Genomic DNA, 16862 nt, shown 5'->3' with positions numbered 1-16862 from the left:
CAAATTAACTCAACCCGACAAATGCGAGCGAGCCAGGCTCCTAAGAGTCTTTGAATCTGCAGTAATGTAGGAAACAAGTGAATCATTTGCAAACTTTGGTCCTTTATTAGTAGTAAGGAACAAGCTGCTTGTGACATGCCTCACCCTTGATCAGAGCACACCCGCGTGTTATCGTCCCAGAGTTGGGAGGCTGCGACTCCAGAACAGCCTCCCTTTTGTCTGATCTTTGTAGCCATCACAGGTCCCCCACACCAACCTCCCCCCGTCAGTGTGCCCGGCTTTGAGCATGACAGGTGCCACAGAAGCCGACAAGTAGATCAGGTAAGTAATGAGCCCGGCTCTCCCCAGGGTCCTCATGCCTTCTGACAGATTTTCATCATGTATCTTGCAGCCCCAGGGCCACTGGGAAACCGCTTCTGTCGTGACTATGGAGGTGCGTGAGGGGAAAACAAGGGCCAGGGTGATTACATTTTCCTCTTACAAAGTGTTTTTCTCTTGAGGAACTCTGGTAACTTTGTGAACGTTCTTATAGGAGCCCCCACAGACTCCTTTAAGAGCAGGCTGGAGTCCTTCTATTGCCACGATTCCACTGGAGACCGAAGTACAGAAGGGCTCTACACCAGGGCAAGACGGTGCTGGGGTCGGTCACATGGGGCTCGAGGCCTTGCTTCCTCCTCAACTCCCAAGAGGCTGGTATGGCCTGATGCCCATCCCCGCCCCCCCCACCCCCCGCAACAGTCCATATAAAAGTGCCGTTGCGGGTTCATCACTGCCTAGATGGGTGGGAGCCCCCTGGTTGCAGGGATGGGCAGGGCCAGGGGACGGGGAGGGGGCACCGTCAGATAGTTAAAACCCATTTGTGAAGTCTGCTACCCAAAGATAAAAGACAAGAGATCCTTGGTTTTTAAGACCGGAATTCTGGGTAAACACGAAGTTTGTTGCCGGAACAGCTGCTCAATAAAGTAGGGGATTACTCTGCAAATCCTTCTGAAATCGAGAGACAGCAAGCAGAGTGTTGCCAAGCTCCAGGGCCAGGCTTGCGTGTGCACACCGAGCCTTCCGGAAGCTCCCTGGGCTCTCTGCTCACACTGCTTCCCACACTGAATCCATCCTTCATGGAGCCCCACCCCCCAGCCCCCAGGGCTGTGCTGTAACCCTGGAGAGGAGCTGCCTGCAGCCCCAGCCCAGACCCGATGCAGGGCATCCCTGCTGGGGGCACTAGGAAGTCAAACGGAAACAAAGGGAACTGGTTTCCGAAGCCTCGCTCGTCATTGACGGGCTTGGTTCTAAGGTCACAGGGGCTGAGGGCAACAAGTGGTCCCAGGAAAGCCTGCCACTGGTCACCCAGCAGAACCCTTTGCCAATAATCGTCACTACGGGGAGAGTTTTCTTCAAAAGCACAGCCATTGACAAAAAAGTGTCGTGAATGAAAATACCCAGTATTGGCAAGGGTGCCATAAGATACCTATACACTTATGGGAGTATAAATTGTTATGGCCTTTTTAAAAGGCAATCTGGCAAATCATATCAAAACCCTTAAAAGCATGCATATCTTTAACTCGGTAATTTCACTTCTGGAAATTTATGATAAGAAAATATTCGTGAACGTGCATAAAGATTTATGTACAAAGATGCGCATCCCACATTGTTTATTACAGCAAAAGATTGAAAACAACCTGTACCTCCAACAATAAAGGGATGGTTAAATAAATTATGGTATGCCCACATGATAAGAAATGATGCGCCATTAAAATATTTGCAGACAAATACGTAACGACACAAAGCAAAACGCATGGCACATCGTTGAGTGGGAAAAAAAGCAGGTTACAGAAGTACATGGGCCGTGCGACGATCATTTTGAAAACAAACAAATGTGTCTACAAAGGTAGATAGGATAGACCACAAAATTTCATAGTGGCTGTCTCTGGGTGACGGAATGTCTTACTTTTCCATGTGTCCCTGTAAGATTTCTCTATCAGACCTCAAAGTCAAGGCTTCAAGAAAGAAAGAAGCAGCTATGATGATTTCTATTTGCTTCTATGTGCTTTTCTGTACTTTCTAAAGTTTCTTTTTTTTTTTTAAAGTTGAACTGAATAGAGGTGAGAACGGTTATATGGTTTTTAAAAAAATTTTTTTAACGTTTATTTATTTCTGAGACAGAGAGAGACAGAGCATGAACAGGGGAGGGGCAGACAGAGAGGGAGACACAGAATCGGAAACAGGCTCCAGGCTCTGAGCTGTCAACACAGAGCCCGACGCGGGGCTCGAACTCATGGACCGTGAGATCATGACCTGAGCCGAAGTCGGATGCTTAACCGACCAAGCCACCCAGGCGCCCCTGTACTTTCTAAAATTTCAACGATAGACATATTATTAGAAAATAAAAGAGCCCGATCACGCATGCGGGGAGCCATAAAGCATTCCGGAGGTTATTACACTATCATTATAAGGGATGCCCCCAAAAGGCTTCAGCCTGGAGGCTGTCCAGGGATGGGCTCTGGCTACTGCAGCAGGGACTGTGCATTGTCCTGACTGCTCTCTGCAAGGGAGGGGACAATTATCTTACTCCCTGCCCCCAGCTTCCCCTAAAACCTAGAGGATTTTTTCCATCCTTGATAACTTCATTGATCATAGGCCCAGACATAAGAAAAGAAATACAGAAAAAAATTCTGTTTGAGTGTGTGTGTGTGTGTGTGTGTGTGTGTGTGTATGTGTGAGAGTTGGAGTATATGCTCCCAGACAGACGTGGGTTTGGAGCTGTGCAAAATTACTATAGCAACGGGCTGAAGGGAGTTTCAGAGAAACTCAGTACTCAGAGAACTCATTCAAATCTCTTATTAACTCTGAGACCAAAACTAGCTGAGGAGGGGTGGGTAGGAGAGGGAGAGGGGGAAGGGGAGGAAGAGACAATCAGCTGAGTGTCTGGCGGGCTCCTCACAGCTTGGCAGAGGTTAACAAGGAGCCTCGCTCCCCCAGTGGAAGATGGCAGGTTGAGTTTAAATGTGCAATTAGAGGGGCCCTGGAAGAGGCCAGTGTGCCTGGGGGAGCTGCTGGGAGCCACAGAGGAGCCCGCAGCAGGGTCTGTCTGTCTGGGGTTACATGGCTAGCCCAGCCACCAGCCCAGGAACTGGTGGCAGGGGACTCTGAGGCTGCCCAGATGTTTCCAGCTGTTCCCCTGGCACCTGACTTCTCTCTTGGTCTTCCTCTGTCTCTCTCTCGTTCTCAGATGGGCCTCACTCACAGAGCTCCAGGTTCTCTTACTGTGAGTTCTGATCCAGGGACCGCCACCCTGCCCCTTGTATTCTGAGGAGGGGTAGGTAGAAGAAACTGATCAGCTGTCAGAGACAACGGGTACCGGCCCGGCTCTGCTCCTCACTGGTGGAGCCTCGGACAAAGCCGTTCCTCTCCCAGAGTCTCAGTGTCTTCATCTGTCGAGGGAAGACAGGATACCGGCCCCACACAGTCATCGAGAGGATTATGCTGGGATATGACACAGCAGCAGTCTGCAAACTAGTACACCGTACGGGGATTACAGAGGATGGTACACACTCACGGGACTGCCCAGCTTGTCAAAATATGGAAGTACTTTTGAACCACTTGGCACATAGCCTCTGCCCCAAGTGCCCTGCCCCCACTGCCCCGGCCCCTCCTGGGAACCCACCAACCCTGGCAGGGTCTTAGCTGGGGGCTGCCCGCCCGGCTGCACCAGGAGTTAATATTTTTATAACATCATCCTCAATCTGCTTTTTCTTTCAGCTGGCAGGAGCCATCCATTGCAAGTGAAGCACAGAGAAGTCTGCCAGGGTTCGGAGGCCATGACCCAGGGAGAACACCCAAGGCAAAGAGGGAGCAGGGCACCAGCTCAGGAGGAGAGAGGGAGGAGGGAGAAGGATGCTCCCCGCCCACCGCACCCGGCCCGGCTCCCACCTTCAGGAGGATGGTGTGGGACATGGAGGCGTTGGCATGGATGATGATGGTGGCTGTCTTGTCGTCCCGGATCTCCTTGAGGAGCGGGGTGGGGTCCCGGGTGTCATCCAGCATCCGGACGGAGAGTGTGTCCTTGGAGATAAGGAATTGCCGCAGCAGCCTCTCCAGGTTTAAAAGGCCTGGAGGGGAGAGAGGATGAAGCCCCTGAGGGTCCGCCGTGCTGCCTGGGGAGACACTGGAGCAAAAGCGAGACAAGCAAAGACCGGGGCTGGAGGCGGGGTCGTGGGTCCGGCCCTACGGCCGGGTGCCGAGCAGGCGTCTCAACCTCTGTGGGCTTCGACAGTCCTTCTAAAGTAAAAAGAATGCTCCCGAGCCCCTATGGCCTCCCCCAAAGCCCTCAGCAAGGCTCTTCTAAAGAGAGACGGAGGTCCCTCGAGTGGGTTGAGGGCCCACTCTCCTTCCCACAGCGCTCGGGAGCGGCCGAGACCAGGGTTCAGAGACCAGCGGGCTTGGTGTCTCCCCCTAACTTGGCCACCCACTCATGAAGTGACCTTTTCATGTGGCCGGGGCTCTTGGCCTCAGTTTCCTCATCTGAAAAACGAAAGTAACAGCAGCCGGCTCCCAGGACGGTGGCGAGGACTAACTGAGATAATCTGTAAAGTGCTCAGGCCCACGCCTCACCCATCATGAACGCCCATGGATGTTCACAGATGTTCCATCTAGCCCTACAAGAGCCCAGCCTTTGTTTTCATGTAGATGTGGGGGAGGCGTTTCCTCAAGATCATAAGGCCCAGTTAACAGGCCTAACAAAACCCTTTGAATTCCTCAGAGCAGGGTGGCTGCATTAAGACCAGGTAACATTATGATGATAAGAGGACAGGCTTTGAACTGCACTCCAGCAGGCAATAACGTGGGCCCAGAACAAAGCGAAAATACAGGATTGTGAGCGAAGGACTCTCCCCACCACCACCTCCCCCCCCTCCCCCCAGCTGTCTGCTGTCTAGGAGCAGGGGTGGGAGGAGGGTTTCTGGAATGTTATCACTGCGACACAAGGGTCTCAATTCAGCTTTGCCTCTGAAAAGGCAGGCCAGGAAGAAGGTGTGTGTGAGGGGTGGAGGGTGGGGTCTCCCGGGAAGACACTGGTCTCAACTCCAACGGAAAGAGAAGCAAAGGCATTCGTTCCCAAAAGCAACGACAAGAGTAACAGTTATTGGATCCTGATTCTGTTTCTATTCTGTTCCAGAAAATGGGCTAAATATTCTACGTGGCTTTTCTAAGTCCTCACCACAATCCTACGATGCATTTTAATCCCACACACAGAGGGAAACATGAGGCTCTTGGACCCGGCTCCATACCCTGGATGGCAAGGAAGGACTGGCTTTCTAACCAAAGGCCCCTGGGCTCCGCTCTCTGCCCCAGCTACAGGATGTTCATTGCAGGCCTGTCTTGAACATGACCCCAGACTCCCCTGGTGCAGATTCCTCACCCTCCCGACCCTCAAAGATCAAAAGGAGAGAGAGAGACTGGGAGGGCGGCGCGGGGAGGGCTCTGAAGGGCATCTCTTCGACCTCCCTTGATTTGTAGAGATGACGAAACTTGCCTAGTCACACAGGGACGCAGCTGGGACCAGAGTCCCTACTTTGTCATCTCCAGCCAGCCCTCTTCCCATGAGACCGGGTGCCTCTCAGGACATACGCATAAGCAGCAGCACACACAGAACCTAGGAGGGGCTCGGGGGCGTGTGTCTTACATCTCTGGACTCGGGGACGAAAGCCCCACACCCGGCATGTTATCTGACAAGGATGAGGTGGCAGGGTGGAGCCCAAGGGCCCGGCAATGAAGCCAGGGGCTCTGGGAAGGTAGTGCCAACCCCCATCCTCCCACCATGGGTCCCAACAAGGCGGTCCGGCAAGCCGGCAGCTGTAGCAGGAAGGGAAAACTCTGGGAGGGGCGGGCGGTCATTCAAAAGAGGCTCCATGGGGCACCTGGGTGGCTCAGCGGTTAAGCGTCCGACTTCAGCTCAGGTCACGATCTCGCGGTCCGCGAGTTCGAGCCCCGCGTCGGGCTCTGGGCTGATGGCTCAGAGCCTGGAGGCTGCTTCCGATTCTGTGTCTCCCTCTCTCTCTGCCCCTCCCCCATTCATGCTCTGTCTCTCTCTGTCTCAAAAAGAAATAAACGTTAAAAAAAAAAATTAAAAAAAAAAAAAAAAGAGGTTCCAGAACCAGTGGGCCTCTCCTTCCTTCCCCCACAGGGTCTCGAAGGAGACTTGTGAACCTCTACTCCCACTGCTGTCTGTGCCCCCTGCAGCCCCTCACCACCACCCCCATCAGGAGGGGCTTGACCCTCACCAGCTGTGTGATCTTGAGAAGTCGTCTAACCTCTCTGAGGCTCCGTTCCTCATCTGCAAAATGGGTGTAACAGGGGAGAACTCACTGAGATGCTGGAATGTGTGGTTTCACTGTTCCTTCCGCATTTACTCATCCCCACAACAGCTCAAAGGCAGGTGTGGCTCAGTGAGGCCGAATAAAAAGGGACTAAAGTCCAAGCCTGTTCAACCAACATCTGTGTGTCCCAAGAAGCCAGGCACTGGGCCCATAGGACGTCAGCAGAGAAGAGGTATCATACAGGCCCTGCCCTCTGGGAGCTTAGAGCGCAGGGACTTGCAACTAAGTCTATAACAAGGTTCCCACCATACCCATATTTTGTTTGATGGGCTAAATCATCTGGGTTTCCACGGGGCAGCCTCTTTTAGTTCTGTGTGTAAAATGGAGAGAATATTCACCTTCCCGGAGAATATTCACGCCTTCCTCAGAGGTCATGAAAAGCAAAACCCCACCTGCACAAAGGTCAGAGCACCTGACCCCAAAGACCCTATACAAGGGGGGCAGGGGAGGCCACAGCCGGTGCTCCTGGAATGCTGGCCATCTCTTTGGCTCAAGAAAAGATCTGCCTGGGCATGCTATGGGGGAGAGGGCAGCTGGAGGGGTGAGTAAGGGAGTGGAGACAGAGGGCAAGGCTACTGGTCCTGGAATGTAGCAGGGAGGGTCTGTAGAGTCTCTAGAGTCAGGCTGGGAAAGAGGCCAAATCCCCTGGGATTCCTCGGAGTGGCGGTGCAGTTCAGCGGGACGAGACGGGGAAGCTTGGAGGATGCCACGGGGATTAGGCAGAGCATGGAGACGCTTGGCCAGGGCAGCATAGGGGCAGTTCATCCTTTTAAAACTGGCAGGTGCCCTGAGCTTCCAGGGAAGACCTCCTAGACGTGAGATAAACTGGGGACCCTGCTTCAATTAATGCCCAGCGTGCCTCACCCGACTGCCCCTGGGGTGCTTTGCTGCCCTTTCAACAAGGAAGTAGCACCCCCCCACCCATCTCCTCCAGCATACTGTGCACATGCTGAGTGAGAAGCAGGGTGGGGACAGGGAGGGGAGAAGGGCAGCGAGTGCTCGGAGGGCTCTGCATCCCACCCAGGATCTCTGATCCGTCACCCCTTTCCCAGGCTGGAAGCAGCAGACAGGGAACAGGGTGGCAGGTGAGTTCCGGCTCCGGTGCTGCTGGGATTGGTTAGTTCTGGTGGCTCTCTACCCACCACCCCCCCCCCCGCCCCTGCCACCCCCAGCGCCTCAGTGTCCTTACCTGTAAAGTAAGGATAACAACTACCTTACAGGGTTAGTAAGAGGATGTCAAGTAAAGCAGAGCAGTATCCGGTCCCCTAGAAGATGCTTCACAACTCTGGTTTCCATTCGACCCCTCCCCCACCCATTCACATCCTAACTGTCCTTTCATCCCATCTCCTCCTCTTCCCAGATTTATTATCCAATCCGCAAAATACGGCTCTTGGTTAGAAACTATGTAAAATATTTGGTAGCGTATACGCATGCATATAGGTATATACATTATAGTATATGCATAAGCACTCAGTATTTCATGGTGGTGGGTAGGAATCCCACTTCAAACTCTTCTGCACACACCCAGCGTGAGGCAGGGGGCACAGTGCTGGCTGGTGGGCTGAACTAGAGACTCCCAAGGAAGACTCCCAGGGAAGACTCCCTGGGAGACTGTGGCGGGGGGGGGGCGCAGAGAGAGACCCTACATCTCAATAGAGCAGGGGAGCAGCGGTGCCAAGTGGGGAACAGACACCATGCCACTTGAGGAGCAGCTGAAGGAAGGGGGTGCCTGGCTTAAGAAGAGACAGACTTGCTCTTGGCAGCCTGAAGGACGACACCCTAGAACAGGGTGGATGGAGGTCACAGGGAGACAGATTTAGCTTAACCTAAGGAAGAACCTCTGTCTGAGCTGTCTAAAGATGCAGTGGGCTGCATCATAAGGTAGTGAGTTCCCCGTCACTGGAGGTAATCAAGGAAAGCCTGAAGCCCCTCTTGATGACTGTCAGAGAGTGAATTAACCCAGGGAATGGTAAGTTGCTCTAGAAGAACACTGATGTTTTTCCAGTCTAGGGATTCTTCAGTTCTATGAATCAGAAAGGGATCCCTTTTTCTTTTTTATTCCGGGCAGTGGAAGGAATTTGCAGAAGGGAAAGTGTGGTTTAGTTACACTAGGAACATTAGGAGTTTTTCAGCGCAGTGTGGCATTTTCCAATCGTCATTCTCTTCCCCGCGATCTGTTTAATGGCACTAAGGGATTCGCCGAAGGCTGCTGCTGCCACCAGAGGGGTTAAGAGCTGTTCTCTTCCCAGCTTCCCCTCCACCTCTACCCCAGCCCTCTTCTCCTGCGGGGCCCTTGGCCCAGCAGCAGGTCTGCCTGCCAAGTCCAGGGCTGAGAGGGACCTGGGGAACCCATTAGTCTCGCTCAGGATGCAACGGGATGGATCGATGAGAGCCTCAGCAGGCCGGCTGTTCTGGGAAGAAGGAGGGAGGCTGGCTTCTGCAACCGGAAGGCAGGGGGCCAGGCAGGGCGGGAGGAGGAGAGAAGAGCTGTGAAAGGCACAGCCGGGGTTGGACAGGGCCGTAGGACAAGGACACAAATACCTAAGTGATGGGTCTACAGGGGCACAGAGGACCCTTGTATCAAAAAAAAAAAAAAAAAAAAAAAGAATAAACACCCATTTCGACTGGCATCCCTCTCTCTCCACAGGCTGATTCCCTTGGCTACGGGCTTTGGTTCTAGAAAAATGCTAATACTCCCAGAACAGACAGCACTTTGACATCTTGTGGGAGGCAGCTGATATAATAGTGACCTCAGAGGTCTGGAGCAAGGATTTAGGGAGATAACATGGTTCACCATTGCACCCACTGCCCTGAACCTGGAAAGGCTCCATTCCCTTCTCCCCGTGCCGGCCGCACAGGCCTCAGGGTGTGTCATTTTCAGTTTTCAGACCTTTCCTTGGCAGCAGATCCTGACGGAGAGATGGGAATGAGAGTCTACGGTGTTGCCAGTAGGGAAAAGGCACAGAACAAGTTCAAGGGCCTGAATGGTGCATTTCACCTGCTTCTTGGTTTTTGTCTCATCCCACAGCTGGGCTTGGCCCTGAGGCCAGGCAGGGGAGACCAGGCTACAGGAGCCAGAGGAGGAGAGAGACAGGGCCTGGGGGACGAGGTGAGGCTTCCTGCTCACAGGAGGGCTGTCCTCTGCCCTGCCTGGCTCTGTGGGCCATCTCCTCTGATGGTAAGGGTGGGTGTGGGAAGAGCCTGGCCTCTGCACTCCTGCTGTCTCCTGGAAGGAGGAAAGAAAAGGTCTCTCTCTTCTGCCTTTTCCACAGTACTTGGAGAAGCAGGGGGAGGAGGTAATAAGAACCATGTGTGTTAAAACACTTAATCTCTCTTTTCCTCATGCATCTAATAGGAATGTTTATGGAGTTCATCTTCTGTGGTTATCACGAAGTTTGTTTATTTATTTTTAACGTTTATTTATTTTTGAGAGAGAGTGAGAGAGAGTGTGTGAGCAGGGGAGGGGCAGAGAGAGAGGGAGACACAGAATCCAAAGCAGGCTCCAGGCTCTGAGCTGTCAGCACACAGCCTGATGCGGGACTCAAACCCACGAACCGTGAGATCATGACCCGAGCCAAAGTTGAATGTTTAACCCACTGAGCCACCCAGGCACCCCCATTATTGTGAGATTTAAATGGGATACTTTAAAAAGCCTTAGCAGGGTTTTGGGCACATAGTGAGTGCTCAACAAATGGTTAATTTTTTTCTCACTATGAGGATAAGGCCTCCCACAGTGAGTGCCTCCTGGGGCTGGCATGGAGAGGTCCACTAGTGCCCCAGTATTTTCACAAGGGGCCCTGGGTCTCCTCCACTCCTTGCTGCCATGACCTCAATTACAGGATAAAGTAACAGTGAGTAAATGTTTATTATGTTCTGGGCCCCCATACCTTCCACCCGAATGCCCTGAAAAGCAGTATTATTCCCACTTTACATAGGAGGGAACTAAGGCTCAGAGAGGCACAGTGATGTGCGTGATATCACACAGCTCCTGAGTGGCGGAGCAGCTTGGTTTGACTCCAAAGACGGTTCTCTTTTACTGCACATTCTGCACTTCTCTCCAGCTGTGCCTCCTCCCCAGGATCGGAGTCTGCTCCTCTCCCACCACCTGGACTGAGTTTCGCAAGCACAGGGACAGTAGGAGGACAGAGCTGAACTCTGGTGGCTGTGCTCCAGGTCCTGACTTGGCGTTGTTCACAAGGGCTCCAACGGGGGCGCCCGGGCAGCTCAGTCGGTTAAGCGACCCACTTCGGCTCAGGTCACGACCTCACAGCTCGCGGGTTCAAGCCCCGCGTCGGGCTCTGGGCTGACAGCTCGGAGCCTGGAGCCTGCTTCAGATTCTTTGTCTCCCTCGCTCTCTGCCCCTCCCCCGCACGCACTCAGTCTCTCTCTCTCTCTCTCTCTCTCTCTCAAAAACAAATAAACATTAGAAAAAAAAAAAAAAAAAAAAAAAAACGGGCTCCAAGAAGGAAGGGAAGGAAAACTGGCGTGTGCCTCTTGTTTCCTAAGTGTGGCTGCCGTGTCATGCTCGGTGTATGTCATCCTATTGAATGCCCTCGGCCATCCTTCCAGGGACGTGTCGTTGTCCCCACTCTATAGGCAAGACAACAGGAGGCTAGAGAGTTCCTAAGTCACCTTCCCAAGGTCACACAGGAAGTAAACAGGTGGCAGAAGGCATAGCGGCACACGACATGGCCACAGAGAGCGTAAATACTTAGAAAGAACGCCAAGGCGAACGTAAGAAATATACATGTGATTTGAACTTCACACAAAGGTACCAGGAAGATACGTAATGCCTGTGACCAAAGGGAGTCTAAGGCTCTGGGTCCATCCCGAGCGTCTCAAAAGCTTACTGTGTGTCAAGGCTGGGTGATCTCACCAATGGGGCCTCAGGGGCCATGGTGGGAACCCCAACTCTCCTTGGAAGCCCCCAAACAGCCACGTCCCCTACGCTCAATGGTGATGACCAATATGGCATGCCCAGGCCCCTTGCCTCTCCCCCAGCCTCATTACAACTAAGCACTTGTGGGTGTTCTTTCTCCCCCGATTCAAGAAAAAAAAAAAATGTAAAACACAATACAACTCTACTTGGTCCAAAACCCGCTTATTAAAAATCTACTTTTGGAGAGAAGGAGAGTGAGTGGTATGATTCCCCATGGAATGATCTCTGTTATGCCTAATTCTGATGGCTGGAAAATAGAATTAGATGCCTGTTCCTAATTCAAATTGCAGTGTCTCCTGGACCTGCATTAATAAGGAAGTATGGCAGAGTTTCTCCTCCGAAGCTCTGAGCTACATTTCCCTTCAGTCCCTGATTTCTTCACCCTTTGATTAGATTTTAATCCTCCTTGCCCTTGAACTTCTCCTGCGCTGCCCGCCCTTCCCTGGGCCCTGGTGGGTGGGACCGGAGTCACTCAGCAAGCCTCAATGGATGAGTTCTTCAAGCAGAGGCAGCACTGTGTGGTCGATGAGTCCCTCCTGGGCTGTGGCCCGGCCTCTCTGGGACTTGGGCAGGCTCATCCTTCTCAGGACGGGGTCTGGGCACGGCCATCCTGCATCCCGCTCAAGGGAGCGAGGGGACACGCTGCTCCAGAGAGAGCTCTGCCCCCTCAAAGGACAACGTGCCCACCCTGAGCTGGGGCTCTGAGTCTGTCTGTGCAGACCAGGAGGGCGGGAGGGGCCGTGGAGGAGGACATTCCGGCTCAGAGTCAGAGGACCTGAGTTAGAGTCTCGCACCAGCTGTGCGACCTCAAGCAGGTCCCCGAGCAGCTTCAAGACTCTGTTTTCTTGGCTCTGGAACAACCGGGGAGGAGGGAAATGGAATGGCAAAATCGTAATTGAAAGTGCTTTGCCATCTGCAAGGACTCGTATGAATGTCAAGGAATATTGTGATTCTAAGGGAAAGAACCTTGGTCTAGGAGGCAACAGACTCTAGCACAGTGCTCAGTGCACAGTAGGTGCTTAAATGACAGAGGAGTAACTTCCTTCCCAGGAAGAGCTGAAGCAGAGAGAGCAGGGCTCACCCTACGCACAAGAAGGACTGAGGCTAGACGTAAGAAAGAACTTCCCATCAGGCTGGTGAGACATTGGACTCGGCACTAGGGAAGGGCTGCAGGAGGATCTCTGCCAGGAGAGATTTACGGCCTGCCCTCTGTCTCTTAACATTCCTGCCATATGCATGGAGGGCACCAGTTCGGTCCTGCCCGAGTGGGTCTCTGGCAAACATTTCTAGGGGAGAATCCTTGAGTTTGCGACACCATTCAGCGATTCGAGGATGCCGTACGAGGAGGGCCAGCTGGTGGAATGCGACGTTGCCCAACTCCCTTCTATCAACTACTAGCATCCGGTGGGCTTTTCTATCAGCAGCCTTTTGGGACTCATGGTCAAAACTATTTGGAAGGGAAGAGGTAAGTGGTTGCTTTGGCCACAGGACAACTCAGAGCATCCGTGCTAATGTGTGCTGTGAATCTCCACGAGGGGGAAACAGAATGAAGTGTTTATCCAAACGTTTCTCCTTTTCATTTTTTATTTTGGCCACAAAACACTTCTCGTCTAAAGCAGTGCTGTCCGATAGAGCTCTCTGGGATGCCCGACATGTTCTGTGTTTGCACTGTCCACAGGCAGCCAACGAGCCTGAGGAACTGGATTTTGACTTTTATTTACCTTCCACATGGGGGAATTCCAACACCTCCAAACCCACTGGGTCCTTGTAATAATTAAAGAAACTATATAGAACGCACACAGGGTTGGGACTGTTACTTTGTTTCTTGGGTAGCACCGAGTAAATCATACATCTGTGTTTATGCGAATAAGGGAATGAATACACATCACGGGGAGGCCGTGGGGTGCAAGTGCCTGATAAAGAAGGTGGTTTTGACCCTTGACAGGGAAAGGGCCTTTGTTTACAGATGCTGTAGCGATTCGGGGTAGAGAAAAGACTTAAGCATGCAGAGCAGTCCGGGGAACCCATAAAAAAAAAAGGAGCCACGATGGGAGGTGACAAACCTTTGCCAACAGAGCCCACCCAGCCCTGCAGGGTGAGGCCTACATAGGCGAGGTGCACAGGACACAGATGCCTGGGGCTCGGGCACTGGGCCCCAGGGGCAGGTAGTGGCCAGCACCTGCCTGACCACATGTGGGTACACAGCTGTCACTGGGAGCACACAGATGCACAGATTTGCTGCAAAGTGCTGGCTTAAATTAGCTAAATCTCATAAACACTAAATTTATGTTACAAATCGTCTGACAGTCAGAGACACCGTATTTCTAAAACCTGCATTTGCAAAAAAATGCTTTATCAGGAATTGCCCTTGGACCTCGTTCCATCAGCAAAACCCGCTCTCCAGGGGAAGAAGCTTTGCAACCCATCAAGTACAAAATGCATCCAATTTTATATTTTCCCTCTCTCTCTCTTTTTTGTAGCTCCTTAACAATGAGGCTGAAAATGTGGGAATTTGTGGATGCAAAAAGGCTTGGAGGTTGGCCAGTCTCCCTGTAACCCAGTTCTCTCTGTTCCGCCCATGCCTGGCAAAGGGTGTTCCTGGATGTCTCTCTCTCCCTCCCTCCCCGCCACCATATAGACAAACAGCCAAGGACACATGGGAATCATCCCCGCCATCTGAGGGAGCCCTCCCCAACCTGGCTTACTCCCAGCCAGGGGCAAATCGATCAGGCTGAAATGCACAAGCCAGGACTGTGTAGGGTGGAGCCCGGCTGGGGAAACTTACATTCTGCTCTGGCACAGATGAGGCAGGCCGTGGTGCAGTTGAAGAAGTTCAGGATCCCAGCTACAGCCACGCTGATGTCGGTGTTGCTGGGGTGGAGGTTCAGGGTTGTGAATCTCTGGGACTGGAACTTGATAAATTCCTCTGGGGCCACTTTGAAATGGGGGACCTGGGAGGAGGAGCAAAGAATAGGCAGCAGGGAGGATCCAGGATGAGTGAAAAAGCCAGCAAGCCTGAGTGAGGCGAGGCTGTGGACGGTGGATTCTTCCGCGTAAGAAGAAGGCCTACGGGAGACCTTTGACGCACGTCGGTGGAGGCGCAGCTTGCGGGTTTCGGGACCCTCACCGGAGGAAGAAGACAAGATGACATCCTTGATGTTGGACTTGACAGTGCTTAAAACAGGACCACCCAGGATGAGAACCCCTTCCACCAGAGACCCGTATAAACATACTGTGGGCCTTGGAGCTGGGGTCTGTGGCCCTGAGAGGCCAAAACAATAGGTCTTTATTCTCAGAACAACTGCCCACTGCAAGGCAGCCAGACAAAAGGCTCGTGGAGGCGTAATCCTTATGGTATTTTATTTGCAGTTAATAAATCAGAGCAGAGACGACAGAAAGAGAAAAACACTGCCCTGGGGACTAAGCAAGGAGCCCCATCAGACCAGCCTGGCCGACAAGTGTATACACCAGCTCCCAACAAACTTCCTATGTGACAGCCTGGACCGGGTGCCTGCACAGACATACACATGGAGTAGGGAGCGCCTGCCGCAGGCTAAGGAGCCATCCAGAGAGCCTCTGAACAGAGCCAGGTAAATAAAAACCTGCTCTGGCTTCATTAGGACCGTGTCAGCTTCTCTCCGCGTCTATTACTGATCTTTCCGGCAGGCACTGCCCCTGCCTGCTGCCTCTCTTCTCCTGGGAAGAGATATTAACAGGCTGTGATGCTGCTTTATTGGCAGCTTAGGCTATTGGGTGGGTAATAGGAAAGTTAAAGCGTAATAAGCTGCCATCCACCTTGATTTGCTTTTGTCACCCTCATCCCTGGTAGCCAGAGCCAGGAGAGCTGAAGGCTACTTGCGTCTATCAGAGACGGACTCAGGAAACCTCAACCCGTGTCCTTCCTTAGGACCAGTGCACTATGGGAGGGCCAAGGTACAGCCAGCATGGTTTGGAATGATGTTAAAGCAAGCGGGACTGGGGGTAGACAGCAGAAAGGACTTCCTGGTGGTGAGTTCACCGGCTCCTAGAGTGGGTTATTCAGAAATGACTGCAGACGTTTTCTTTGCCTGGGCCAGTCTGAAGTCTGGGATAATGTTGAGACGGTGTTTATAGGGGTCTGCTACCTTGTCCTTTTAAGATTCTGGGAGAGGTCAGCCAGAGACCAGAGCTCCTCTGAGACTGGGGGCAGGGGAGAGCGAAGATTTAGCAGAAATCAGGAAACTCCTGAATTCAACTAGGATTAGCCCTTGAACCACAGGGAGGGCACCCAATATTTTCTAGCAGAGACTGAAAAATGCACACCTGGAGAAACCCTGGCGAGTTATGAGACAAGACTCAGAAGAGTGAGGTGGATCTAAGGGGTGTCACAAGGGGTCCTTCTTCCCAGCTTGTATTTTGCATCCCATACAATCTAAAAAGAACAAATGCACCTTAAAAGGAGAAACCGTTCACCAAGGAGCAAGATGGACGCCAAGGCCAGGCAGGGGCAGGGTGGCCAGGCTGGCTAGCCGCTTCCTGTGTGGCCACCCAGCCTACGCGGTTCCAGCTAACTCACCCCCAACAGAGTGGAACCTTAGAGACACCCTAGAGATGGATGGATGGATGGATGGATCAGGAAAAATACTCTGGATATTCAGGAAAGTGAAGGACAAATGGGTTTTCCACGTTATAGACTTGCGTTTGCAGCCAGGTTCTGCTGTGTGATTCGGGGCAAACTACGTAACCTATCTATGCTCCCTTAGGATGGAGAGAATGATATGTGCCTCTAGGATTTTGGGGAGGATGAAATGAGAGCCTGTGTATGGAGGACACAATGGCCCAGTACCTAACATGAAGTAAGCGTTCCAGTAATGCCTACTTGCTTCCCTTCCCCTTTTCTCCCCAAATCTAGGGGCTCCTGAAAAAGCTCTTGAAACTCTTCCGTGCAGGGGTGAGGCTGGAGGGGCCTCCCCAGGAAGTGGAGTCGGTGGGAAGTCTCCCGCACAGCCCGGCCATCTTGCAGGCGGCTGGAAAACCAGCCAGCTGCTCTGATGGGCCCAGGCAGGGATGGCCCGGGCCAATCCAGCTGATTCTCTCTCTAGGACAAAGATCAATCCGTAATTGATTTCCAATTGCAAATGCATCCCAGCAAGTCATTGTGGAGGTGTGTGGGGGAAGGAGAGGTGAGGCAGAAAGCGAACTCCTCGGTGAGAACTCCATTTCTTTTCCCTGGAGCGGAGGGGAATCAGTGTGAGGCAGTTCAGCCTCATAAAATATGAAAAGAAATGCATAATCTGAACGGAAAGGAAAGGATGCTCTGGAAGGGACATGACCAGACAAAGGAGGGGTAACCGGCTGGCTGTTCCCTGGGCAGCACAACCTGTCTGGCTGGTCAGTGGCACAGGGGCCAGGGTGGCAGGGTGGGGAACACGGTTATAAATCAGGGTCTCTGCCTCTGGCCTGAAATGCCAAACAGGGTTAAGGGATATGTGTTAGCGGAGAGAAAAAAAAAATCCACTGAACCCCATGAGGAGGCCATTTTGGAGTGGGGATTGGGGGGTGACTGTAAGGGA

General features: G+C 52.5%; 1 protein-coding gene across 3 annotated transcripts in view; it reads right to left on the bottom strand.

The window, feature by feature from the left end:
* Window positions 1-16862, bottom strand: part of GRIK4 (glutamate ionotropic receptor kainate type subunit 4) — a 433258-nt gene that overhangs the window by 148086 nt on the left and 268310 nt on the right. For all 3 annotated transcript variants that reach the window (XM_058687070.1, XM_058687072.1, XM_058687071.1), the window contains 2 exons: window positions 14096-14261; window positions 3928-4106 (listed from right to left, as the gene is read on the bottom strand). In XM_058687070.1, the coding sequence (XP_058543053.1) occupies window positions 3928-4106; window positions 14096-14261 (345 nt within the window). The remainder of the gene's footprint in view (window positions 1-3927; window positions 4107-14095; window positions 14262-16862) is intronic.

The sequence above is a fragment of the Neofelis nebulosa genome, chromosome 10 (genome assembly GCF_028018385.1).
Source record: "Neofelis nebulosa isolate mNeoNeb1 chromosome 10, mNeoNeb1.pri, whole genome shotgun sequence".
In the NCBI taxonomy this organism is placed as follows: domain Eukaryota; kingdom Metazoa; phylum Chordata; class Mammalia; order Carnivora; family Felidae; genus Neofelis; species Neofelis nebulosa.
Note: the sequence above shows the minus strand (reverse complement) of the source record. Positions and strands in the feature narration are given on the sequence as shown.